Source organism: Tetrahymena thermophila, assembly GCF_000189635.1.
Source record: "Tetrahymena thermophila SB210 genomic scaffold scf_8254667, whole genome shotgun sequence".
In the NCBI taxonomy this organism is placed as follows: Eukaryota; Ciliophora; class Oligohymenophorea; order Hymenostomatida; family Tetrahymenidae; genus Tetrahymena; species Tetrahymena thermophila.
In genome coordinates, this window is record NW_002476434.1 from 1,632,992 (window position 1) to 1,659,625 (window position 26,634).

The following is a 26,634-nucleotide window of genomic DNA, read 5'->3' on the forward strand; positions in this document are numbered from 1 at the left end:
CAAAAAATAGTCAAGCCAATGAGTTACTTCTCTAAATTTAAATTGCTTATCTGAATCACGGATGAGTTACTTGATCATTAGGCTCAAATTCTAACTCAATACGCTGTACTATTTTTTTTAATGAAATATTTAAGTTATTTATTTATTACCCTAATTTGAAAAATATATTTAACCATTAATAAAAAAACATTAATAAGTATTAATGTATGAGCAAATAGAATTAAATCAAATTTAAGATAATGCTTAGTTAGTAAAATACTTTAAATGAATTAAAATTTATTTTTAAACTAATGATTTGAGTTTATTAGAGACTTTAAGAATTTTATTTTCATTATTAAAACCATAAATTATTTTATTAAGCTAACTCTAATTTTTTCATCTTATTAGTTAACTAATTGCCAATAGTCAAGTCAGTGAGTTGCTTCATTATTTCACTCAAATTATTTTTATTACTTATGGATCAGTTACTTGATGTTTATGCTCAAATTCTATCTATTATGGCATAGTACTATTTTTTTCAAAAGTTATTATTGCTCTAAAAAAAAGCTATCATTAGTATTAGTTAGTACATTAAAAAATAATACTAAATTTAATTTAATTATAAAATTTAGTTAGGTAGATAGATACTTTAAATCAGTATTTATTTTTAAAGAATGAATAAGAAAGAAAAATGAATTAAAATTTATTTTTTAAATTATAATTTTATTTAATTAATTAGACACTTTAAATAATTTGTTTCAATTTAGAAAACCATAAATTATATTATTAAGTTAATTCTGAATATATGAGATCAATATAATATTAATTATCAATAGTCAAGTCAATGAGTTACTTCATAATTTTAAGCTTCTCAAATTCTATCTATTACTCATGGCGCTGTACTTTTTTTTAAATATTATTTATCATAAATTATGACCCTAACCTACCTAATATGAAAAGTATATTTTAGCTAAATAAAAAATTTTTTTTAGTATTTAAGAATGAAAAAATAATATTAATTGCAATTTAACTACAAAGTTATGCTAATTAATTTTATACTTTAAATCAGTTATTATTTTTATAGGTTCATTTTAATAGTAAATTTCTAATTTAATTCTCAAAATAGATAAGTAGATAGAGGCATTAATTATTTTTTGATGAAAATGTGAATTAAAAAAATTATCAAAACTAATATTTAAAGTATTAATTTAAAATGAGATAGAAGCTTTAAACAATTGATATTATTTTAGAAACATAAAGATATTATTAATCTAAAGTAAATAGTTAACAGAGTTATACAATCAATTAGTTATCAATAGCCTAATCAATAAGTTATTTCAAATTTTTTTCTGTGAATTCAAACTTATTATTAATGGTGCTGTAATTTTTAAAAAATTTATGTGAAAACCTTAATTAATTTGATTAAATTTTTTAATTTTAAAAAAATTAAAATTAAAAAATTTTAATTAAAAATAAAAGTTAAATCTAATTATGTTTCAAATATATTAAATAAATATGTCTATTAAGTTAAAAAAATTAAGTTTGTAAGATCAGTAAAAATTAATTAAAAATTTATTTATAAATATTAATTTGATATAATTAGACAATTTAATTATTCTATTTTGATATTAGAAACCATAAATTATATTATTAAGCTAATTCTGAATATATAAATAAGCTCAAAAAAATATAAATTATTCATAGTCAAGTCAATGAGTTACTTCATAATTTTCTTAAATTCTATCTATCTATTACTCATGGCACTGTACTATTTTTCAGAAGTTATTTTAAAGTAAATTTTTAACATAAAATGCTACTTAATATTTTATCGCTTTTTTTTTAAAGTTTTTAAATTTTAAAAAAATTATTTAAAATCTAATTTAATCATAAGATTTAGCAAATAACATACTTTAAGTCAACTTTAATTTTAAAGATTCATTAAGATACAAAATGATTTAAATTTAAAAGTATTGATTTGATTTAGTTGATTAATTATTTAATTAGACACTTTTAATATATTATCTTAATTTTTAAAACCATAAATTATATTTTAAAACTAATTCTAGACATATAAATTTTATAGACTATCAATTATCAATAGTCAAGTCAATGAGTTACTTCAAAATTACGCCTAAATTCTATCTACTACTCATGGCACTATACTATTTTTTCAAAAGTAATCACTTTTTAAAAAGTTTTTGAGCATTATAAATACTTAAAAATAATTTTAAATCTAATTTAATTACAAATTTATCAAATTAATACATACATGCTTTAGTCAATTTTTATTTTAAAGATTCATTAAGATACAAAATGATTTAAATATTAAAGTATTGATTTGATTTAGTTGATTAATTATTTAATTAGACACTTTTAATATATTATCTTAATTTTTAAAACCATAAATTATATTTTAAAACTAATTCTAGACATATAAATTTTATAGACTATCAATTATCAATAGTCAAGTCAATGAGTTACTTCAAAATTACGCTTAAATTCTATCTACTACTCATGGCGCTATATTATTTTTTCAAAAGTAATCACTTTTTAAAAAGTTTTTGAGCATTACAAACTCTTAAAAAAATATTTTAAATCTAATTTAATTACAAGATTTATCCACTAAATACATATTTAGTCAATTTTTATTTTAAAGATTCATTAAGATAAAAAAATGATTTAAATTTTATAATGTTGATTAGATTGAGTTAGTTTAGTTATTTAATTAGACGCATTTAATATATTGTCTTAATTTCCAAAACCATATATTATATTTTCAAATTAATTTTAAATATATAAGTTCAATATTATATTAATTATTAATAGTCAAGTCAATGAGTTACTTCATAATTACGTTCAAATTCTATCTATTACTCATGGCACCAAACTATTTTTTGAGGCATTTTTGTTTTAAAATAAATTTTTATTAACATATGTTAATGAATATTTGTTGCTTTTTTAAAAGTTTTTGATTTATTAATTCAGAAATATTTTTTAATCAAATTTAATAATAAGATTAAGCTTAAATGCATACATACATACATACATACATACATACATACATACATACATACATACATACATACTTGAAGTCAATTTTTATTTTTAAAGATAATTTAAATATTTTATCTTAATTTTGAAAGCCATAAATTACATTTTAAAGTTAATTCTAGAAATATAATCTGAGATTAACAATAATATATTAGTCAAGCGAACTACTCTAGGTGTATGCTGTAATCTTTTTTCAAATGTTATCACTTTTTAAAAAGTTTTTGAGTTTTATTTACTTAAAAAATTATTAAATATCTAATTTAGTTATTAAATTTAGCTAAATAAATGCTTTTCGCCAATTTATTTTGAAAGATTAATTAAGATAGAAAAAGAATGGAAATTTTTAAATATAAATTTGATTAAATTAGTTAGTTAGTTAGATAGATAGATAGTTATTTAATTAGACACTTTAAATATTTTATCTTAATCTTCAAAACCACAAATTACTTTATAAAATTAATTTTAGATATATAAGCTCAATACACTAACAATTATCAATAGTCAAGTCAATGAGTTACTTCATAATTGCATGCAAATTCTCTCTATTACTCACGGCGCTCTACTATTTTTTTCGGATGTTATTTTATGGTAAATTATTATCATAAAATGATAATAAATATATTATCCCTTTATCTAATTTAATTATTTAAGTGAGCAGTTTAACTCATTTATTTTTAAAGATTCATTCTTAATATAGAAAAATGAGTTAAATTTTTAAATATTGATTTGATTGAGCCATTTAGTCATTTAATTAGACACTTTAAATATTTATATTAATTTTCAAAACCATAAATTACTTAATAAAATTAATTCTAGATATATAAGCTCAATATACTATAGATTATTTATTGTCAAGCCAATGAGTTACTTCATCATTAAGTCTTCTTCTAATGTTAGACTATTTATTATCAATAGTCTTTCAATAGAATTATACTAATTATTCTCTATTACTCATGGCGCTGTACTTTTTTCAAAAAATAATTTAAAATAAATAATTAGGTTAATAAGAAAAATAAATTTATTTTAGCTAATTTAAAAAACTCTTTTTAGTATTTTTGCATGAAAAAATAATATTAAATAAAATTTAATTACAAAGTTATGCTAATTTTATACATTAAATCAGTTAAAATTTTTATAGGTTGATTAATGTATTAAATTTCTAATTTATTTCTCAAAATGCGTAAGTAGATGCTTTAATTATTTTTGATGATTATGTGAATTGAAAATGTAAATCAAAAATAATATTTAAAGTATTTATTTAAAATAAATTAGACCCTTTAAATAATTTATATTAATTTTAGAAATCATAAACAAACTATTAATTTAAAACTAAATAGTTATTTATAGTCTTGATAGAATGAATTAGTTATCAACAACCAAGTCAATAAGTTAGTTACTTATATTTTTCTCTTAAAATTCTAACTTATTACTAATGGTGCTGTAATTTTTCTTATTTACTTGAAAGCCTTAATTAATTTTTTAATTTTGATAATAAAATTTTTTTAAAAAAATTAATTACAACACAAATTAAAAAGTACATAAAAAATAATGAAAATTTATGCTAACTATTTTTAATTTGAAAAAAGCGATTGCTTCTAAAAAAGTAGAAATAAATGACTAAATTTCATGAGTTATGAATTTAAATTTGATGGTATACTAGTCTTTTATAGACTCCATTTTAAGCTATAAGTTATGAATGATTTCCATACTCTTTTATTTCACCATTTTCCATTACATAAATTACATCGCTTTTTACTATAGTGCTAAGTCTATGAGCTATCACTATAATTGTGATTCCTCTGTAACCCATGAGTTAGTCTATATATTTTTGTACTAAATGCTCACTTTAAGCATCTAAAGAGCTTGTGGCTTCATCTAATATTAAAATACTTGGCTTTTTCATCAGAGCTCTTGCTATTGCTATTCTTTGCTTTTATCCGCCACTCAATTTAATGCCTTTAGACCCTACTAGAGTTTTTAGGCCTTCAGGAAATCTTTATTCATCAAAGACAAATTCACTCACTCCACTAACATCACAAATTTATCTTAATTCCTCTTAAGTATATTTACCATCTTAACATCCATATGTAATGTTGTATTCTATATCATTATCAAAGAGAGAAGGTTCTTAATTAACTAACCCAATGCTGCCTCTTAAGTAGTTTAAAGGAATATCTTTGATGTTTTTATCATCCAACATTATAACACCTTCTTCAACATCATAGTATCTTTCAATTAGTTTTACTAGAGTTGATTTTCCACTTCCACTCATTCCAACAAAAGCTACTAATTAACCTGGTTTTATTTCAAAATTGATGTTTTATAAAACGTATTTTCGCTAGAGTTTATATTTATCTTTTAATTAGGTTTAATCTAGTGAGTTTTAAGAATCAAAACCATCCAAGGAACTATGGCTATCTAATTCTTAGTTACAATCTTAAAGAGAAGATTCAGATTCTGAACTATCATAATCAACTTCAGAATCCTATTTATCAATTTGCTTTTACTTGAAAAGTGAATCTGTTGTAATTGGATATTTAAAATTTACATTTTCAAACTTTATACTTCCTTTTAAATATTAAATAGGTTAATTTTTCTCGCTACTTATATTATTATCTTTTATTTTAGGTTTTATTTCGAAGAGCCTCATAACCTTTCCAATATATTTATATTTTTTATGGTAATATTTAGCAGGTTTGCTGATAATTACCTTAGAAATATCTTTTGAAAGTAAGATTGCACTGTAAACATAAACTAAAATCTCTGCAAGACTGTTAATAATTATGCTTTTATTTTAAGAATCTTCAAGACCAGAAATTACTAAAAGCAAAATGATTCCTAATTTCATAGCATGAAAACAAAAGTTTCTTATTAAATATTTGAGTTACTTTAAATACTCAATTTAGTTTTGATTTTTGCTGTTATCATTTATTATTTTTGTCAGATTTTCAATTTCATTTTGTTCTTTGTTAAATATTTTAATTAAATGAATATTTGTAATAATATCATCCAAAGCAAAGACTTTGTATTCGTTTTAGAAATCAGTATTCTTTTCAGATTTTTGTTTTTTTATGTTAATAAAATAATTAATGATAGCACCAATTATTGCAATAACAGAAACAAACAAAAATATTTAAGGACTCTAGCAATAAACAAAAATAAGTTGACTAATTATTTCAGTATACTAGTTAAAAATTTTGGTAAACTTTCCATAAGATATTTCAGATGTGATCTATTCTGCTCCTTCTTATACAATATTTGAAAGATATGTAACCTTATTATCCTCAAAGAATTAGATGTCTAGACTAAATAAATGCTCTAAAATTGATTTTTATATTCTTTATCTAGCTATATCGTTTGTATTAAAATAGTATTACAATTCTTAATAGTGTAAAATTTATTCTATTATTTAGCATACAATGTAACAAAAAAGGAGATATTTGACTTAAGAATAATTCTATTCCTACAAACTTTATTTGAGTTCTATCATTAAGAAGGGTTCATAAGCTAAAATAAGTGAGCAAATAATAAAATTTAAGTTAACTATGAAAAATCCTCTCCAGTCAATCTTCATGAATTTTAAATAAAACCTCCAAATTTAAAATTGAGATGGAATCTCCTTTTTTTTAGATTTCTATATTTCATCTTTTTTACTCACTTCATTTTGAAGAGAGCAATTAGCAAACGATTTCAGTTTTTCTAGATATTACATTTATAATTATTATTTAATTTTTATAATTTACTAAATAAAATACCTCACAATTTAGGCAAAGATTAAAAAAATAGTAATACACATTAAGAATTATTGTAAAAATGGAATATCAAAAATTAAAAATAAATAATTTACTAAATTTTTTTAATCAAAACCTGATAAGAGTCTCTATTGTCTATAATTTAATAAAAGAATATACTTTAATAGACAAAAATATATCAGATTTTAAAAGTTAATTTTGTTTAGTAATCAAAACAAATAATATCTACTAAGTATCATAAAGGGAAGTTAAAAAGTTTATCTTATAGCCTTCATTCTTATATTGTGCGGTGCTTAAAAAATAAATTTGAACTAAAAATTCAATAAAATATATCATATTATGATTCTACAACATTTTTTTGCTGAAACCAAAATTACCTTCATTAAGAGGTTTGTCTAAAATTAAATTTAATTAATTCATCATAATATTGTCTATAAATAATATGTTGATGGATTAATAAATAGCTAAGTTAAAGGTAAATGAGTATGTTTGCTTATTTTATTTAGATTATTAAAAATAAAAAAATTCTTAATAGGTTAATATTCTTCTTATGTAAATTAATAGATTTTATTGGTCAAAAGAATTAATTATATACTATAAATTCACATAATTTTGTACTCAACTATAATAAAAATATGTATAGCCGATCCTGGTTTTAAAATTAAATATTTCAAGATAAATTTTTAAACAAAACGAATTTAAATTAAAAAAAATACATAACATATATTTATAAATATATATTTATCATTTATTTATATAACTCTATTTTAATTGTGATAAAATTTAAATATCAAGATCATTAAGTTTATTGCTACTACCAGAGCACCTGTTCATAAAATTATCTATAAATTTCTACTATAATTTCTCAGATTTTAATATTAAATTTTACTTTTCATAGTGACTTAAACTATTTTCTATATTAGTATTTTAAATAAAAATGCTATTTTATAAAAAAATTTACCATATTAATCAAAGCTATTCTCTATATTTTTTTAGTCTAAATCTAAAATATTAGATGAAAGTCCGATACATTTCAAAGCTGCTAACTAATCTTAAGTAAGTATAAGCATGATAGCTTTCTTCAAGAACATAAAGTCTGAAAAGAAGTTTAAAATATTTAATTCACCCAAAAGTTATTTTTAAATTGCTTAGATCTGCCTTTAAGTATTTAAATAATTCACTTTTTCTTACCTTCGTTTACAAATTCTTTTTTATAAAAATTAAATATATTTTAGCTTATTATTTATTTATTTATTTATTAATTTATTTATATATATATATATTTATTTATTTATTTGTTTGTTTTACTTATATCCAAATATGAGATTTTTGACTTTATCAGAATACCCCATCTTCTACATTTCAGATATTCTCTGCTTGTAACTATTTGAATTCTTTTTTTCAGATATCTCTTCATTGGCTTTTTCTTGTTTTTATTTTAATTCATATTAATAGCTTTTCTTTTTAACAGCATTATTTTCTTATGTACTTGAAGTCTTTTAATTAAAAATACTTTCTTTGGTTTTACTCTTTTTCAAAGTTTATTTTTTTAGCTAAAAGAATGGTTTTTGGCTTATTTAGTTTAAAGGTTTCTAATTTAATATTTATGACTCTTTAAAGCTAAAGCTCAAATTATCTAAATATTTAAACTTATTTTATGTATTTTCCACAATATTTTATTATTCATTGATTGCAACGCTAAAATTTAAAGTGTCTTATAATTAGCTGGTTTGACCATTCTATATTGAGAAAGTTGAAAGTTTACCATCTAATTGTTATTTAAACTTATTATAGAAGGAAGGAATTAATTATGATGGGGTAATTACATCACTCTCTTTAACATCATCTATTTCTATTTCCTCTTCTTTATTTAATATTTAATTTGTTTTATCCTCTTGAGATATTTACTTTTTTAATTGTTACTAATTGCTATTTTGTTATTAATCTAATTACTAATTCAAACAATCTTGTTTTAAAACTTGAAAAAGGGTGTCTTGATAAATATTATTTAAAAATAGTAAGAGAAAGTCTTTTCGTATTGATTTTAATGATATAGCTCTGCCAACCACACCAACCATCATCAAAAGTGTTAGTGTACTATTGACCTAAGAAAATACTTAAGGAAGCGAAGGATATTAAATTTCTGTTTGCTACACTACTTCATCTAGATATATCAACATTTTACTGTATGGCTCTACACCAACATATTTACTTGTATAATTCCTATCTAAAGTTTAATCTTACTAAGTATAAGAAATAGGTGAAGAAAACGAAGTTTGCTCTTAAATTAAAAGTCCTTTTTTAACAGAAGTAACTTATTTTTAAATCTTTATTCTGGATAGTATTTACTAGTTAGCTAACGTGAACACATATGCATTTCTATAACTGTTTTATACTTCTTAGGATGATGTATTATACTACGAAGTTAACAACTATAGTCTCAAAACAGCATTTTAACCATTTATTATTCTGTCAATTTCTTTTTAACTAGCACAATTTTCAGGGATATAGGTCTTAACATCATCTTAATCATAGCACCCATAGGTGTTTATATTAATTTAAGAGATTAAACTATTTTTTGTATCTAAGGAGAGAGTGTGATTTAAAATTTTAGAGAAATTTAAACATTTAAATCCTATTAGAATAGGATTAGTGCAATCAATAACATCTAACTAAATGACTACTTGTTCACTTCTATTAAAAAGGTAAAATTAAGCCATATAAACGACATAAGTTTTATTCTAATCTTTTTAGATTAAGTCTATGCTAAGGTTTGTGTCATATTCATACCTGAAAGCAACCAAATCTTTATTTAATGTAAGATCAATTTATGTATCGTGTATAAATGTTTGGGATCTAAAACTTGGCTCAATGTAATTATTTGCATAATCATACATAATGGAAAGAAAATAAATAAAAATTCCTAAAATAACAAAAACTGTTAGTATGGTTCCAAAAAGAGTACCCTTTTTTAATTAATTGCCTACATTGAATGAGAACTATGATGAGAATAAATCTAATTTTGAGTATATCATTTATAAACAATATTCTTTTAATTTGATAATTATTTTTGATGGTAATTTTCTTCTACTTTTCTATTTGTTAAAATCACTGTTTTTTAATTTAATTGGTATGTTTTTTAAATGTGCACACTACATGTAAAAAATTAAGATTAATAATGTAATCTAAGGAGATTTTAATTATTTAACATCTGTTTTAATCATACATTTAATTATAATCGAAATTCTCAAATACAATTAAAAAGCTGTTTGTTTTAACTTATTAAAAAATAAAAAACTATTTAAATTGACTAATATATTTTTTTCTAAACTATTATTTATTGTTTTTATTTAAAGAATTAATAATCATGATTTCTAAAAACAAACTCGTCAACCAGCAATATATTTTCTTAAATATTTCTAAAATGAGCAAATTAATTAATGTTAATAATTAATTAAAGTAATAATTATATTTTAATTTCAAATTTTATTTAAAATACAAACCAAGTTTATTTTGAGATATTAATCAATAGAAATTTTAAATTAAGTTCAAAATAAATTTATTAAATATGTCTATATATGTCTTAGAGAGATATTAATTTTAAATATAATATTTTTAAGAATCTAATAAATTACATAAGCTAACATTAATGAGTAAATAATAAAATTTAAGTTAACTATGAAAAATCCTATCTATCCAATCTTCATGAATTTTAAATAAAACCTCCAAATTTAAAATTGAGATGGAATCTCCTTTTTTAAGATCTCTATTTTTCGTCTATTTTACTCATTTCACCCCGAAGAGAGCAATTAAAAAATGATTTTAGTTTTTCTAGATATTACAATTTTTATAATTTACTATATAAGATACCTATAAACTAAGACAAGGATTAAAAAATAGTAACATATATTAAGAACTATTGTAGAATTTGGAATATCAAAAATGAAATAATTTTATTAAATTTCTGAACAAAATCTGGTAAGAATTTTATTTCCAAGAATTCAATAAAAGAATATAGATTAAGTATAAAAAATATATCATATAGCTATTTTCAGAAAAATATTTATTGAATTAGAAATATAGACTTAGTAGAATAGTAAATATTATTTAATATAATATAAAAAAAATTAAAATAAATAAAAAAAAGGTTTTGAACCTGATAGAAGAAAAAAATCAAAAATTTAAATAGTTTACGATAAAATTTGTAAACAAAATCAATTTAAAAAAAAATACATATACATACATATATATTTCATTTATTTATATAACTCTATTTCAATTGTGATAAAATTTAAATATCAAGATCATTAAGATTATTGCTACTACCAGAGCACCTGTTCAAAAAATTTTCTATAAACTTCTACTATAATTTCTCAGATTTTAATATTAAATTTTACTTTTCATAGTGACTTAAACTATTTTCTATATTAGTATTTTTAATAAAAACGCTATTTTATAAAATAATTTACCATATTAATCAAAGCTATTCTCTATATTATTTTAGTCTAAATCTAAATTATTAGATGAAAGTCCGATATATTTCAAAGCTGCTAACTAATCTTAAGTAAGTATAAGCATGATAGCTTTCTTCAAGAACATAAAGTCTGAAAAGAAGTTTAAAATATTTAATTCGCTCAAAAGTTATTTTTAAATTGCTTAGATCTGCCTTTAAGTATTTAAATAATTCTCTTTTTCTTTCCTTCGTTTACAAATTCTTTTTTAATAAAAGTTAAATATATTTAACTAATTATTTATTTATTTATTTGTTTGTTTGTTTTACTTATATCCAAATATGAGATTTTTAACTTTATCAGAAAACCCCATTTTCTACATTTCAGATATTCTCTGCTTGTAATTGCTTGAATTCTATTTTTCAGATATCTCTTCCTCGGCTTTTGCTTGTTTTTATTTTTATTAGTATTAAGAACTTTTCTTTTTAACAGAATTATTTTCTTTTGTACTTGAAGTCTTTTAATTAATAATACTTTCTTTGATTTTATTTTTTTTCATAGTTTAATTGCTTAGCTAAAAAAATGATTTTAAGTTTATTTAATTTAAAGATTTCTATTTTAGTATTTATTACTCTTTACAGCTAAAATTCAAATTATCCAAACATTTAAACTTATTTTATGCATTTTCCATATATTACTATTCATAGATTTATATGCTAACATTTAAAGTATCTTATAATTAATTGGTTTGATCATTCTATATTGAGAAAGTTGAAAGTTTACCATCTAATTGTTATTTTTGCTTACTTTAGAAGGAAGGAATTAATTATGATGGGGTTAGCTCATCACTCTCTTTAACATCATTTAATTCTATTTCCTCTTCTTTATTTAATATTTATTTTGTTTTTTCCTCTTCTGGTATTTACTTTTTTAATTGTTACTAATTGTTATTTTGTTATTAATCTAATTAATAATTAATTGAATCTTGTTTTAAAATTTGAAAAAGGGTGTCTTGATAAATATTATTTAAAAATAGTAAGAGAAAGTCTTTTCGTATTGATTTTGATGATACAGCTCTGCCAATCACACCAACCATCATCAAAAGTGTAAGTGTACTATTAACTTAAGAAAATACTTAAGGAAGTGAAGGATATTAAATTTCTGTTTGCTATACTAATTCATCTAGATATATCAGCATTTTACTGTATGGCTCTACACCAACATATTTATCTGTATAATTCTTATCTAAAGTTTAATCTTACTAAGTATAAGAAATAGGTGATGAAAACGAAGTTTTTTCTTAAATTAATAGTCCTTTTTTAACAGAAGTAACTTATTTTTAAACCTTTATTCTGGATAGTATTTACTAGTTAGCTAACGTGAACACATACGCATTTCTATAACTATTTTGTACTTCTTAAGATGATGTATTATACTACGAAGTTAACAACTATAGCCTCAAAACACCATTCTAACCATTTATAATACTGTCAATTTCTTTTTAATTAGCACAATTTTCAGGAATGTATGTCTTAAAATTGTCTAAATCATAGCACCCATAGGTGTTTATATTAATTTAAGATACTAAACTATTTTTTGTATCTAAGGAGAGAGTGTAATTTAAAATTTTAGAGAAATTTAAACATTTAAATCCTATTAGAATAGGATTAGTGCAATCAATAACATCTAACTAAACGACTACTTGTTCGCTTCTATTAAAGAGATAAAAGTAAGCCATATAAACAACATAGGTTTTATTCTAATTTTTTTAGATTAAGTCTACGCTAAGGTTCGTGTCGTATTCATACCTGAAGGCAACCAAATCTTTATTTAATGTAAGATCAATTTATGTATCATGTATAAATGTTTGAGATCTAAAACTTGGCTCAATATAATTATTTGCATAATCATACATAATTGAAACAAAATAAATAAAAATTGCTAAAATAACAAAAATCGTGAGTATGGTTCCAAAAAGAGTACCCTTTTTTACTTAATTTCCTACATTGAATGAGAACTATGATGAGAATAAATCTAATTTTGAGTAAATCATTTACAAACAATTTTATTATAATTTGATACTAATTTTTTATGGTAATTTACTTCTACTTTTATAGTTGTTAAAATCACTGTTTTTTAATTAATAGCTATTTGCGAAAGAAAAATTAAGTGGTTTATATTTCACTAAAAACTTAATTGGGATATTTTAAAAAATAATAAATAAATTATAAAAAAAATTTATAATCGATTTAAAATTAATATAATTATTCATTTGAATTTGAGAATTTAAGATAATTTACCTAATGATCTATAAACTTTGCTTTTTTTTTTGTGAATTTTTTAATTGTAAAATTTTTAATTATTTGGAAAAAAATTTTGTATCTTAATATGACTTTGAATTAATAAGTGAGGATTTATAATTAATAACTTAAACTTTTTAGGTTAATATTTAAAAGTATTTGTTTGTTTTTCTAAGGTAAATTATTTCAAATATTTAATTTTATATTAAAAAATAATAAAATATTTCACAAACAAAATATATATTTTCTGAAAAAAAAATAGAAAAAACAACAAATTAATAAAACAGTTTATATATTTGTTCAAAAAATAATAAGTATTTCAATCAAATAATCTTCTTGGGATATCTTTAATTCTCATTTCTTTAAAAGGTTGATTAAAATCAAAGGTAAAAACTGATAGTAATTCAGTTTTTTATTTGCAAATCTTCTGATATTAATATATTTACTTATCTATTTTCATAATTTTTCCTTAGTAAATATTCTGAATTTCAGGAAAAGTTTCATCATTCAAATTTAATTCTATAAATAATTTGATTCCTTTTAAATATTTCTGAAGTAAAATCATATTATTTCTATAGTAATCCTCCTATAATTCGCCTTTTTCAACGAAATCATCTGTGTATTTTTGTAAACATTCATCTAGTATACTAATATTTTAGGCATTAGCATTGTAAAGATTGTGCCCTGCTTAAAAATATCTTGGTATGTTTTAAGGATTTTTAGAATTAATATATATTTCTCCTGATGAATGTTCACTTTTTACTAACTACCAAAGAGCATAAATAAGTTCTTTAAGATGTGGTTCCTAAAAGTAATAAGAAGGTATTAATCCCTAACAAGAATAATTAAAAACCGTATAATGTTCTAAATACATTGCAGCTTTAGCTTGATCATCACTAATTTTATTTTCAGAAAGTAATTACTTTCTATCTTCATGAAGTCTCTCCAACATATTTTAGCAACAAGTCTAAATAAGTTAATGCATTTTTTTGCTTACTTAGCACAACTTAATAATATCCTAAGCATTTAAAAAAGGTAAAATAACCTAAATGGTATTTTTATTAATATAATTAAAGGCATTATTATCTTTTCTCAAATACATAATTGGTCTTTCATATTTATCTATAAGCTTACTTTTCACTTTTTGCACTTTGCTAATGTGCTAAAACAATTTATAAAATCTAACTCCTTATCTTTAATTATCTAGATATTCTTTATTAGTACTTTATTATATGTTAAAATACTAGCATATAATTTTTAAGAGTTATATCATTGGGGTATTTAATGATTCCTCTTATATTTAAGGTACTTTTAAGTCTGTTTTTGATGGTTAGATAAAATACTATGAAAGTGGTTAAAACACAGTTTCTATGCCAGCACTTAGAATAAATTTAATAATTTCAGATTTATTTTAGTTAGTTTTCATGAAGAAATTGCAGCTTTTAGTGAAAATATCAAGTAAAACTTCTTCCTATGCAGATTTTTTTTTAGCCTAAAATTCATTCATCTCTTTTTGTATCTCTTAAATAGAATTCTTGATGAGTTTATTATAGCTAATAGAATTCAAAACTATATTTTTCCCTACCTAGTTTATCTCCAAATACTAACTTGAGTTCATTTATTTAAACTTTTTTGTATAGTCTAGTGTAGCCAATACTTATGGGACTTTTTTCCTAAAATATCGAGAAATGGCTGCAGCTTTTACATAGTCTTCTATCATAAAAAAGCTCATAATTTTATTAATGATTACTTCACCAAATATTTCTAAAAATTTTGATTTACTTGAAATAAATTTTTGTTTTTTTTCATCATTTATTTGTGCTATTTATTATAAATTATTATCGCTACTACTATTGATTAAGTTATCTTTTTCATTTTATAACTCTGATTTCTACTTTTGAGAGTTTTTCTCTGCTGTTACTTTTTAATCGTTTTTTATCGGCTCATTTAATGTTTGTTTAACTTAAAATGTTTTATTAACTTAAGTAGCTTAAATATTTTGACTTTAAGAGTTATCATTTTCAGTAACTGTTTTTTAGTTATTTTTTTATAAGCTATTGCTTTCTATTTGCTTCTTTTATGGTACTTGAATTGCTTAAATAGTTTAACTTTTTTGACTTTGAGAGCCATTATTTGGAACAGCTACTTTTTAATTTCCTTATATTAAAACATTTGACTCAATAATTTTCTTTTAAGGTGGTTAATTACTATTATTAGTTTAAGTTTTTAGACTTTTTGAGTCATTTATTTCAACTGGTATTTTTTAATCACTTTTTTTCAAATCATTAGATTAAGCTGGATTCTTTAACAGTGATTAATTTAAGTAAATAGATTGGATTTTCTAACTTTAAGAATCGTTTGTAGGAACTTTTTTAATGTCGCTTTTTGCTTAAGTTGAGTTTTATTTAGTAGTACTTGATACTTAAATTTTTTAAAACAAATTAGTGGCCTGATCTTTTCCAATATTGCTATTTGCATTATTTTAATTAGCAACTTAATTAGCTTATTTGTGTAGATTGTTTGAAGCTAATGAAGTTTTCTGAGTAGAATTTGAAATAATAGATGGTTTTTGTATGGTTGTTTATGCGGGCTTAGGCTTTTCAGCAGTTTTAGATGATTCTTTTTGCATTTTTTGTAAGTAGAATTTAAATTTATTTGGTTAACTAATTAATAATAAATTCTTTTCCTAAATAATTTATTAAAGCCACAGATATAGATAAAAATCTTATAGAAAAATAGATATTACTATCAATTTTCTATATAAATAAATAATTTTTTTATTTTAAATTTTAAAAGAAGACATAATTTACCTTAATTTTTAGTTTTTTAAGAAATAACATCCTACTTTAAATTTATTTGAGATTTATTTATAAAAACTACCATCAATTCGAATTCGCTTGAATAAGAGGATTTTAACTTAGGATTAAAATATTATAAATAATTATGTATCATCTATACTTTTTTTAAAGAAAATGTTTAATGATAAAAAATATAATTTTGATTTAAAATAAAATTTTTTATTAAATAATAACTCAATTAAATTAAATACCATAAATCCTATTAATTAAGATAATAAATATAAAATTTTCAGAATTATATTTATTAAGGCACTAATTTTTTATTTCTTCATTAGAGTGCAATATTTTAATTTAGATGCTTTTATATGAGACTCCACAGTATTCATTCCTCCTACCTCCTAAAAGGCAAAAAATTTATAAATAGACAAATTTATTTAGAATTTCTTTAATATTTGAAGGTTGCAAGCTATGGCGATTGAGGGAAACGGCATATTAGAATATACATAATATTAGTACTTACTTTAATATAAGAAACTCACTTTAGTATAAGAGGATTTAAAAAAGGTGATTTATAATAAATAAATAAATAAATGGATTTTTTAAATGTTCTTTTTTAAAGAATTGGTGGTAATATAATATATTTATATTTTAATAAAATACCTAACAATGAACATAAATATTTTATATTGCTTCATATTTGATATTTCTATTTCATATATTTTTTTAAACCCTAAATAAATAAATTATTTATAAATTTATTTTAATTAAATATTTGTATTCCATAATTCATTAAGTAAATAGTTTAACCTTATTAAATATTAGAAAGATATTTTAAATAAAACATCTTTTTTAAATGTAAGTAAGACTTGATTTCAGTTTGCTTAGTTTTTTTTTAATTTATGTAAATTACAATTAGTTAATTTGAATAAGTTAATTCATACAATAATTATGATACAATAGCACTATTTGTATATAGTAATAAATGGTATTTTTTATTATTTTTTATACTCTTAAATTTTGTAGGGTATTTTTATGTCAGTAAAAAACACTCTCTATTATTCTCATTTAAATTTATATGAAAAATAATGCAAAATGAACAATTATTTAGTTTAAAATGAGATATTTAAAATTTTATGTACAATTTTAATTTGTGAAAATAAACTCAATTAGGAGTATTTCTGACAAAAATATGCATTTTTTGCTAATTAATAATTAGAAAGATGGAAATATTTACAACTTCAATAAATTAAAGATTAATGTTTAATAAATTCTATTGTCATTAATTTAGTTAGTTTTAATTTTATATTCAAAATTAACAATTTTATAAGTGAAATTAAACACGAAAATGAAATTGTAGTAATAAAAATTTACAATTTACATAAAATTATTTTAAATTAGTTTTATTTGAAGGAATAGAAAAATTAAGATGGATAGGCATTTATTTTAAAATCATCAGAAAAAAAGTTAAAAAGACGAAAATAGAATAGAAAGTGCATCTCCTGATCTCTATCTAGCTCTGGTTGTTCATAGAATATTTAAATTGAATGATATTATGAATGAAATGAGATTTCTTACTATTTTTGATTGTTATAGATTATTGATAATTAATGGAATCATTCAAATAACTAAATGGGCTCTTAGAAATTAATTTTCAATATTTTAGAAGACTCTTATTCTATCTTATAAATACAATACTTGTTTGTTTATTAGATAAATAAATTATAAGAAAAACTAATAATAAAATATTCCTTTTACATAAAGGCAAAAAGTAAACAACAAAAATTTAAAAGTATTAAATGGACGCTCAAAATTATAAACCCTTCAAGGAAAAATTCTCTCTAGCAGAAAGATAGAAAGAATTAGAAAAGTAGAAATCTAAATACCCAAACATGATTCCCGTCATTGTTGAAATTAACAAGAAGGCAAAAACAGTTAGAGTATTGGAAAAGCAAAAGTAAACAAATTTAATAATGATTTTAAAAACTTTGATTAATTTATTTCATTTACAAAAAGGTTCTTGGTATCAAAGGATGTTAAGCTTCACGAATTCCAATAAACAGTTCGTAAGAAATTAGATATTACAAATGAAGCTGATGCTTTGTTCTTCTTTGTTGGCAATAAAAAGATTGAGAAAATAAGTAAATATTATTTTTCCTTTTTAATCAATTATTTAAGTTGAATGTAGAAATTCATTCAAAAACAATCTATCTAAATAAAATGAATTCTAAAATTAAGCAATCAAAACTTTGAATTAATTTTCATTAATTTTAATCTTATAATTAATTAATAGATAGAACAATGAGCGAAATTTACCAAGAATCAAAGGATAAGGATGATGGTTTCTTATATATCACATACTCTGATCAAGAAGTATTTGGATCAATTTGATTGTAAAAGCAAGCTTTCATAAGTTAAAAGTCATTTAGCTTAGCGAAAATGCAGTAGTGTTTGCAATTATTTATTGATGATGAAATAAAATATGCTAATTAATTTAAAAATAATAAAATAATAAAATGTTTATGAATTAAATTGTAATTTTATCACTTTATATATATTAAAAAATAACTATTCAATTTTTCATATATTATTTCTATTCACGTATTTATCTATTTATTGGTTCAGTCGTTCTTATAATTGCTCAATTTTATAATATTTTAAACAAAATTCCTATTTTAATTCATTTACTTACTGTAGCAACTTTAGTAAGAAAAAGTTATTAAATCCTTTTAATCTAAAATATGTAAAAAATTTTATTAAATAATTTAATTGATTTTTTGTTTTTTGCTTAAATTTATTATCAGAAATAAATCAAATAGAACAAACATTATCTATTTTATGTAAATTAAATAAATGATTCCTTATTTTCAAATAAAATATTTCAATGTGCTTCTTGTTTGCCAGTAAGTAAATAAAATTTTACATTTTTAATAAAATATATAATATTTTCAAATAAATTGTATTTTATTAAAAGAAAAATGATCAACATTTTTTTACTTAAATTAACTATTTTATTGAACAACCAATATATTATCTGCTCTAGATAGACTATAAATTTATTAAAACATATTTTTCATATCAACTTTACAAATTTCACTAAATTTTTTCTTCAATTTACTTAGATTTTTTTGCTTTTGAGAATATTAATTTGATAAAATATTTCAAAATAAAGCAATATACTTCACATAAAAAACATTTTTAAATTAGCAAATTAATTTTCATATTTGATTATTTTTTAATATCTAAAATATCCATATTGATATATATAATGTTTGCTATTATTGATTTACTTTCCAAATTTATGAATTGATTATTTTAAAAAAATGAATTTTAAGATTTTTAAATATAGAAACATCTTTTGTAGTTTTTTTCTTAACTCAAAAATACATTAAAAATTAATATTAACTTTGTATATTATATTTTAGTAATTCTATTTGACATTTATTTTTAAAAGTTATACATTTTAAAAAAATTCTTCAGACAAATGTTTATAAACATTATCATTTATGAAATTAATTCTATTTTATAAGTTAATATGGATTGCTTTTTTATTACAGAAAACAAAATGGTAAACAGATGAAAATAAAAACTAAAAACTAATTAAAATAGAAAAAATCATTTTAGAAACTCAATATTTCATAAAGATAACTTTTGAATAATAATTTATCCTTTCTAATTTTTAAATATTCTAAAAACAAAATCTCAAATAAATTCTATGAGCTTTTTTACATAAGAACATTAAACACCTTAAAATAAAAAAAAAGTTAGGATATATATATTAATTAATAAAAAAATAACAAAAGAAATAAAAACCAACAAGATTCATATACTTTATCGAAGCATATACACATCTTTTTTCAAAGTTAATAACCTAGCTTGATTATTTTTTATTTAGTGAAACTTAATAAAAAAAATTAAGAATAAAAAACATTAATTAATTTTCTTTTGATATTTCTAAGTCTGTCTGAAAAATATACAAGAATTTAATAAAATCAATATGTTTTAAAATATAATTACATGGAAACTAGACTTGCAAAAAATTTATATTATTTGAGTATAAATTCATTGAAAATTAAATTCAATTATTTCCTCAATCTTATAAATGTAAATTATTTTTATTAACAATAAAATGTATGATTAATTAATTAAAAATAAATTCATCTTTTATTATTTTCAAATATTAAATATAGAAAAAAATAAAATTTCAATAAATTCATTTTCATAAATAAAAAAGGAGTTCTTTTCAATAAATAATTTATAAAATAGAATATTAAAAATTATCATAAAAAGTTTTTGAATTTTAAATTAGAATTATTAAAAATTATTTTTTTTTTTAATTATAAATTTAACAATTTATTATTCAAAAGACTTTTAACTTTTGATGAATTTTTGTTGAGATAAACTTTTTTATGGTAGTAACTAACTTCGACAAGATCTTTTAAAAAAAAACTTTAAAAATAATATTAGAAGAAGTAAAAGAAAAAGCAATATACTAAAAAAGAAAACATACAGGACATTAATAAATGAATAATATATAAAAAGATTAGTATTAAGTTTTCTTATTTTAGTATTCAAAAAAAAATTAATAATAAATCAAAGACATTTATTTAATTTATTGCAGCTTAAACTTCAATTTTAATTTTTCATAAGTTATATTTTATATTTAAAATGTTAAAAGTTTTTTCATTGAGCTTCACCCTTGACAAGCTTTCTAAGGACGTATTGGAGGATACCACCGTTTTAGAAGTAAGCAATTTCGACATCAGTATCTAATCTGGTCTTAACTTGGAAGGATTTACCAGTGCTAGTAGTAACAGTCAAGACTTCGTTAACCTTTAAGTTTCCACCCTTTAAGTCAATGTTGAAAGTTTCATGACCATTCAAACCTAAGCTGTCAGCGTTTTATCCATTTAAGAATTCGCAAGGTAAGATACCCATACCAACTAAGTTAGATCTGTGAATTCTTTCATAGCTTTGAGCAATAACAGCCTTGATACCTTGTAAGTAGGGACCCCTAAAATATTAAAATTACTTGATTAATAAAAAAAATAAATAAAATTTTATTACTTGGCAGCCCAATCTCTAGAAGAACCAGAACCGTATTCTTGACCAGCAAGGACAATAAGTTAGTGACCTTCCTTTTGATACTTTTCAGCAGCATCGAAGACAGCAAGCTTTTATCCTGAGGGGATGTGAACAGTTTCAGGACCAACCTTATCCATCATCTTGTTGATTAATCTGACGTTAGCAAAAGTACCTCTAGCCATGATTTCATCGTTACCTCTTCTAGCACCATAAGTGTTGAAGTCCTTAGATTAGATACCACGTTCGTTAAGGTATCTGGCAGCAGGAGAGTTCTTAGCGATGTTACCAGCAGGGGAGATGTGATCGGTAGTAATAGAATCACCTAAGTTCAATAAACAGTAGGCACTCTTGATGCTCTAGACGGGCTTGGGAACGAGTTCAGTGGTCTAGAAGAAGGGAGGATTGTGGATATAAGTGGATTCAGCCTTCCAGTCATAAACCTTCTTGTCAGAAGCCTTCAAAGCATTCCATCTGGCGGTACCTTGAGAAATTCTCTTGTAAACTTCGCTGAACATTTCAGGTCTAAGAGACTTGTGGACGGTGTCTTGAGTGAAGGTTCTAGAGGGCCAGATATCCTTCAAGAAGACAGCCTTACCGTGCTTATCAGTTCCAATAGGTTCAGTTTCGAAATCAATGTTAACAGTTCCAGCTAAAGCATAAGCAACAACCAAAGCAGGAGAAGCCAAGTAGTTAGCTCTGGTTAAGGGGTGGATACGACCTTCGAAGTTTCTGTTACCAGATAAAACAGCAGCAGCAACAACATCACCTTATCTGATAGCTTGGTCAACTTCGGGTTCTAATTCACCAGTGTTACCAATACAGGTCATGCAACCATAACCAGCAGTGGTGAAACCTAATTATTCTAAGTAAGATTGAACACCAGATTCAACGAAGTACTTAGTAACGACACCAGAACCAGGAGATAAAGTGGTTTTGATGTAAGGCTTGACATTCAAACCCTTTTCAACGGCAGCCTTGGCAAGGAGACCAGCAGCAACCATGGAGTCAGGGTTGGAAGTGTTAGTGCAGGAAGTAATAGCAGCAACAACAACGGAACCGTTAGAAAGAGTGTAGTCAGTACCCTTATAGTTGAAAGTGTGGGTCTTTTTTGATTATTATTCAGTTAAACCGAATCCCTTGAAGCCAGTCTTAGCAGTAAGGATTTAATTCCATTCTGATTTCATTTCGTTGAGGGGAACTCTGTCGTGGGGTCTCTTGGGGCCAGAAATACAGGGTTGGACTGAGGCAAGATCTAATTCAAGAACAGCACCAGTATAAACGGGGTCCTTAGAGCTGCTGGTTCTGAAGAGACCTTATTCTCTAAGATAGCTTTCGATAACCTTAACCTTGTGAGAGTCTCTGCCGGTGAGCTTCAAGTAGTCAACAGATTAGGCATCAATAGGGAAGTAACCCATGGTGGCACCGTATTCAGGAGCCATGTTAGCAATTGTAGCTCTATCAGCAAGAGAGAGATTTTCACAACCAGGACCGAAGAATTCGACGAATTTACCGACGACACCTCTCTTTCTGAGCATTTGAGTGCAAGTCAAAACCAAATCGGTAGCAGTGACGTGTTCCTTCAATTTACCATAAAGCTTGAAACCAACGACTTCAGGTAAGACCATGGAAATACATTGACCGAGCATAACAGCTTCAGCTTCAATACCACCAACACCCCAACCGAGGACACCCAAACCGTTAATCATAGTGGTGTGGGAATCAGTACCGACGACGGAATCAGGATAGAGGACACCATTTTCGTTGTTGAAAACGACTCTGGCTAAGTATTCTAAGTTAACTTGATGGACAATACCTATAATTTATAAATTATAATAATTAAATCAATTGAATTGGATTTTAAAAGTATTTTTTTAAATAAAATAAGCTACTAAAAAATTCAAATATTTATTTTAAGCAATCAAAAAGTCAAATATTTATCTTCAGTTGTTATGATTTTGATAAGCATCATTGCATAATTAAGAAAAAAATTTCAAAGAGTCTTAACTCTATCATGTAAAATTGATAGAGGGATTATTTGAAAATAATTAAATAGATATTGTTTATTTATTTGCTATTTTGTTTTTTGTGTGGGCTGTCTATGAAATAAAGGGATGTTTTAAAATAGTGTTTCAATGATTGAATAAAATAAATTAATAAGATATTGGAATTTTATTAGATTAGGGAATGAAATCAGTTGAGAGCGTATTTAATTATTATAAAAAGCTGGTTGTGATGTGATATGATTTATTATAAATAAATTAATTAGATCAGTGTAAATAAAATATCGTTTTTTATTTATCTATTTTTTTTTCTATCAAAAATATAATTTTTATTTAAATCTTGAAAAAAATTCTTTGATAAAATCTTTATAAATTAATAAAATATCAATTTTCATAAAAAATAAGATTCGAAAACTGATTCCATCTCCCTTCTAAATAATATGTTTTATTTGAACTTTGAAAAAAATATTTGCAATTGCTTATCATTTAATAAATTCTAACTAAATTCATGTATCTTTTTCTTTTTACTTATTCCGAAAATATCTTTCATATTCTTTTGTATAAATAATCAGCTTATTATGTATTAATCTTTTAGGTTTTAAAAAAAACTAGCTTTCAAATAGCTAGAAATAAATAAATAAAATGTTATTGATTTTGTTGTTTATTACCAGAACCAGGAGGAACAATGGTGAAGTTGTTAAGAGCTTTTTAACCCCACTTTAAGAATTCGAATCTTTCGTAGTTTCTGTTGAATTCGATTTCTTCGTTCTTCTCAAAGGCCTTCAAGTCTCTAGCAACATCAGCTTGGACAGAGTGATCGATAACCAAATCAACAGGGCACAAGGGGTTGATCTTGTTGGGATCTCCACCCAAACGGACCATAGCGTCTCTCATAGCAGCGAAATCAACAACAGCTGGGACACCAGTGAAATCTTATAAGATAACTCTAGCGGGCTTGAAGGGGATTTCAATTTGTTGAGTTGAGTTCTTTTCCCAAGCTAAGATCTTTTCAACATCAGCCTTTTTAACGTTGAATTCATCGCAGTTTCTAACAGCAGATTCTAATAAAATTCTAACTGAGTAGGGTAACTTTTCTATTTTATAATTTATAATAAAAAATATTTTAAAAATGCTTTGACTAAAATAGCTTGTTTTAAAGATTGTTTTCTTCTCTCTCTTTTTTTCCCTTCTTTCTACTGTTTTAAGCTAAATCCATTTAAGTAGAAACTTTAAGTAGAGAATATAATTAGAAAAATTCAATATTCTCAAGAAGCATTCTACCAATTTTCAATAAACCATTATTTTCGAGATGCTTATGTGGAGCTAATGCTTTTCTGTATTCATTTTCTCTAATTATTTTAAAGCATAGGAGCAAAAAGTATTTTTTGTACGCATTTTGGTCTTATTTAAAAATTGAAAGTAGGAGGAGGATTAAAGCAGAGTAAGAGTGAGAGAAAAATATAGACAAACAAGGCAAGCTTCTTATTGTTGTTACCTAATCTAGCGTCATGGAGGTCGGGGAGACTGTAGAAGTTATAGTTCTTTCCTTCAACCTTCAATTACTTAAAATTCTTTTAGAAGGGGTTGTTGAGGGCAGAGAAGTTGCAGGTGATCTTTCTGTACATTTTGAGTTTAGGTTCTTTTTTCTTCCTTTTAATTTTTTTTCTATTTAATTGCTTTAATTTTATTATGTAATAATAAGACAACCATTGGGTATTTAAATATCTTTAGTCCTTAAATGCCAAATTAAATAAAAAAGAAGCAAACAAATATCAAAAAATCAAATAAACTAACAAACAAACAAGCTTGCAAGCAAGCATAAAAATAAATAAATAATTTAATTTGTAAATATTAAGAAATAAGTCAATCACTGCTTAATAAATGCAATTTGCAATTAATTTCTTATTTAAATTAATATTGCTTTTTTCATCATTTATATGTTCATTTATTAATTGAATAATGTTAAATAATATAAGCAATCCTTTTTCCTTCTGTGCTTTCATTATAATTGCATAAAGTTGATATGTAATTTTGCAAAATCATCATATTTAAAATAATAACAACAACAACAAAAATAGTCATAAAATAAAAACAAAATTTAAAAAAATGAAATAGATGTTGAGATAGAAATGTAACTCTGTAACTAAAAAAGAATTCCTGATCAATACCATATCTCTTTAAATCTTTTCAAATCATACCATATCTCTATTACTATTTGTTGGAGTTTTAAATTTTGCGCTATCTCTCTTATATTAGGTTTGATAGGAAAGTATAAAAATACATTTAAATAAAGTATTTTTTGCTATAAACTGTTAGTAAACATATTTTTGACTAAATAATAATTATTTCAGATAACTTTTATTGTAAAATTAGTGATTTTAAGTATAATTTTGTTTTAAATAAATAATCCCTGTTTATTGTTATTTTATTAATCTTTGATGAAGAAGCAAATATTTTTTTATTATTTTAACGGGCAGAATCAAAGGAGTATCTTTATTTTTATTTTATTTATCATCAATATTTACGTCATCGTATTCCTACTTTTATTTTTATCATTTTTTGGCTTTAGACACAATTCTTATGATTAAAGTAAACTCGCAATAGTGGTTATTCACATATTTTATTTTCCTTTTCAAATATATCAAAGTAGACGAATCTTCATAACATTTTTACAGAAATTTCTATACACTTCCCCTGCTAGTTTACTTTTTAAAACTTTTTCTACTCATTCAAACGAATTATTAAAAAACTATTATCAAAGTTAACCGCTCTAATAAAATGTTTTAAATAAATTGACAAAAATTCCTTTAGCTATGACTAAATTATAAGTGCTTCTTTTAATTTTAGATTTTACTTAAGTTACTCCATTTTTATTTATACTGGGAAATCTTAATAGTCTATTCTACTTAGTTATTTACATCTCTTAAATTATAATTGACAAATCAAAAATTAAAAAAGGGCAATTTCATTTTTTTAATCAAAAGTAAACAATTAATTTAATTTCTAAATAATTATTTATAAAAAATAGATTTCTATTACAAGATATCAACGAATATATTTAATAAGATCAAAGCGGAACATTCTTGAAAACTTTTAAAGAAATTTCAAGAAAAAATAATTAAATTTTTTTTGTTTAGGCAAACATGAAAGGACATATAAAAATAGAAATATTTTAAAGATAAGTATTATTACTTGATACTCAATTTTTAAAAATTGAAAAA

General features: G+C 22.6%; 8 protein-coding genes across 8 annotated transcripts; 2 read left to right on the forward strand and 6 right to left on the reverse strand. All coding sequences in view use genetic code 6, as the record gives it.

The window, feature by feature from the left end:
* Nucleotides 1–2,853: 2,853 nt before the first annotated feature.
* On the reverse strand, nucleotides 2,854–3,553 carry TTHERM_000037429 (transmembrane protein, putative; the record flags this gene model as incomplete). The annotated part of the gene is made up of 2 exons (XM_012797155.1): nucleotides 2,854–3,458; nucleotides 3,514–3,553. The coding sequence occupies 2 exons, from the start codon at nucleotides 3,551–3,553 to the stop codon at nucleotides 2,854–2,856; spliced, it is 645 nt and encodes a 214-aa protein (XP_012652609.1).
* A 1,101-nt stretch (nucleotides 3,554–4,654) lies between these two features.
* TTHERM_00037430 (ABC transporter transmembrane region family protein) lies at nucleotides 4,655–6,742 on the reverse strand (the record flags this gene model as incomplete). The annotated part of the gene is made up of 1 exon (XM_972051.2): nucleotides 4,655–6,742. The coding sequence occupies one exon, from the start codon at nucleotides 6,740–6,742 to the stop codon at nucleotides 4,655–4,657; it is 2,088 nt and encodes a 695-aa protein (XP_977144.2).
* A 784-nt stretch (nucleotides 6,743–7,526) lies between these two features.
* On the reverse strand, nucleotides 7,527–9,817 carry TTHERM_00037440 (AMP-binding enzyme family protein; the record flags this gene model as incomplete). The annotated part of the gene is made up of 3 exons (XM_972052.3): nucleotides 7,527–7,696; nucleotides 7,744–7,988; nucleotides 8,091–9,817. The coding sequence occupies 3 exons, from the start codon at nucleotides 9,815–9,817 to the stop codon at nucleotides 7,527–7,529; spliced, it is 2,142 nt and encodes a 713-aa protein (XP_977145.3).
* A 1,217-nt stretch (nucleotides 9,818–11,034) lies between these two features.
* On the reverse strand, nucleotides 11,035–13,148 carry TTHERM_000037449 (AMP-binding enzyme family protein; the record flags this gene model as incomplete). Its single annotated transcript, XM_012797156.1, has 3 exons — nucleotides 11,035–11,204; nucleotides 11,252–11,496; nucleotides 11,563–13,148. 3 exons carry the CDS (start codon nucleotides 13,146–13,148, stop codon nucleotides 11,035–11,037), a joined length of 2,001 nt encoding a protein of 666 aa, XP_012652610.1.
* Nucleotides 13,149–13,852: 704 nt separating this feature from the next.
* TTHERM_00037450 (F-box protein) lies at nucleotides 13,853–16,237 on the reverse strand (the record flags this gene model as incomplete). Its single annotated transcript, XM_972053.2, has 1 exon — nucleotides 13,853–16,237. The coding sequence occupies exon 1, from the start codon at nucleotides 16,160–16,162 to the stop codon at nucleotides 13,853–13,855; it is 2,310 nt and encodes a 769-aa protein (XP_977146.2). The 5' UTR covers nucleotides 16,163–16,237.
* A 275-nt stretch (nucleotides 16,238–16,512) lies between these two features.
* On the forward strand, nucleotides 16,513–17,201 carry TTHERM_000037459 (transmembrane protein, putative; the record flags this gene model as incomplete). The annotated part of the gene is made up of 2 exons (XM_012797157.1): nucleotides 16,513–16,736; nucleotides 16,790–17,201. The coding sequence occupies 2 exons, from the start codon at nucleotides 16,513–16,515 to the stop codon at nucleotides 17,199–17,201; spliced, it is 636 nt and encodes a 211-aa protein (XP_012652611.1).
* A 926-nt stretch (nucleotides 17,202–18,127) lies between these two features.
* Nucleotides 18,128–18,719, forward strand: TTHERM_00037460 (autophagy protein Atg8 ubiquitin-like protein; the record flags this gene model as incomplete). Its single annotated transcript, XM_972054.3, has 3 exons — nucleotides 18,128–18,285; nucleotides 18,345–18,469; nucleotides 18,622–18,719. The coding sequence occupies 3 exons, from the start codon at nucleotides 18,128–18,130 to the stop codon at nucleotides 18,717–18,719; spliced, it is 381 nt and encodes a 126-aa protein (XP_977147.1).
* A 2,292-nt stretch (nucleotides 18,720–21,011) lies between these two features.
* Nucleotides 21,012–25,038, reverse strand: TTHERM_00037470 (cytoplasmic-like aconitate hydratase; the record flags this gene model as incomplete). The annotated part of the gene is made up of 4 exons (XM_972055.3): nucleotides 21,012–21,342; nucleotides 21,396–23,226; nucleotides 24,082–24,507; nucleotides 24,909–25,038. 4 exons carry the CDS (start codon nucleotides 25,036–25,038, stop codon nucleotides 21,012–21,014), a joined length of 2,718 nt encoding a protein of 905 aa, XP_977148.2.
* Between the last annotated feature and the right edge of the window lie 1,596 nt (nucleotides 25,039–26,634).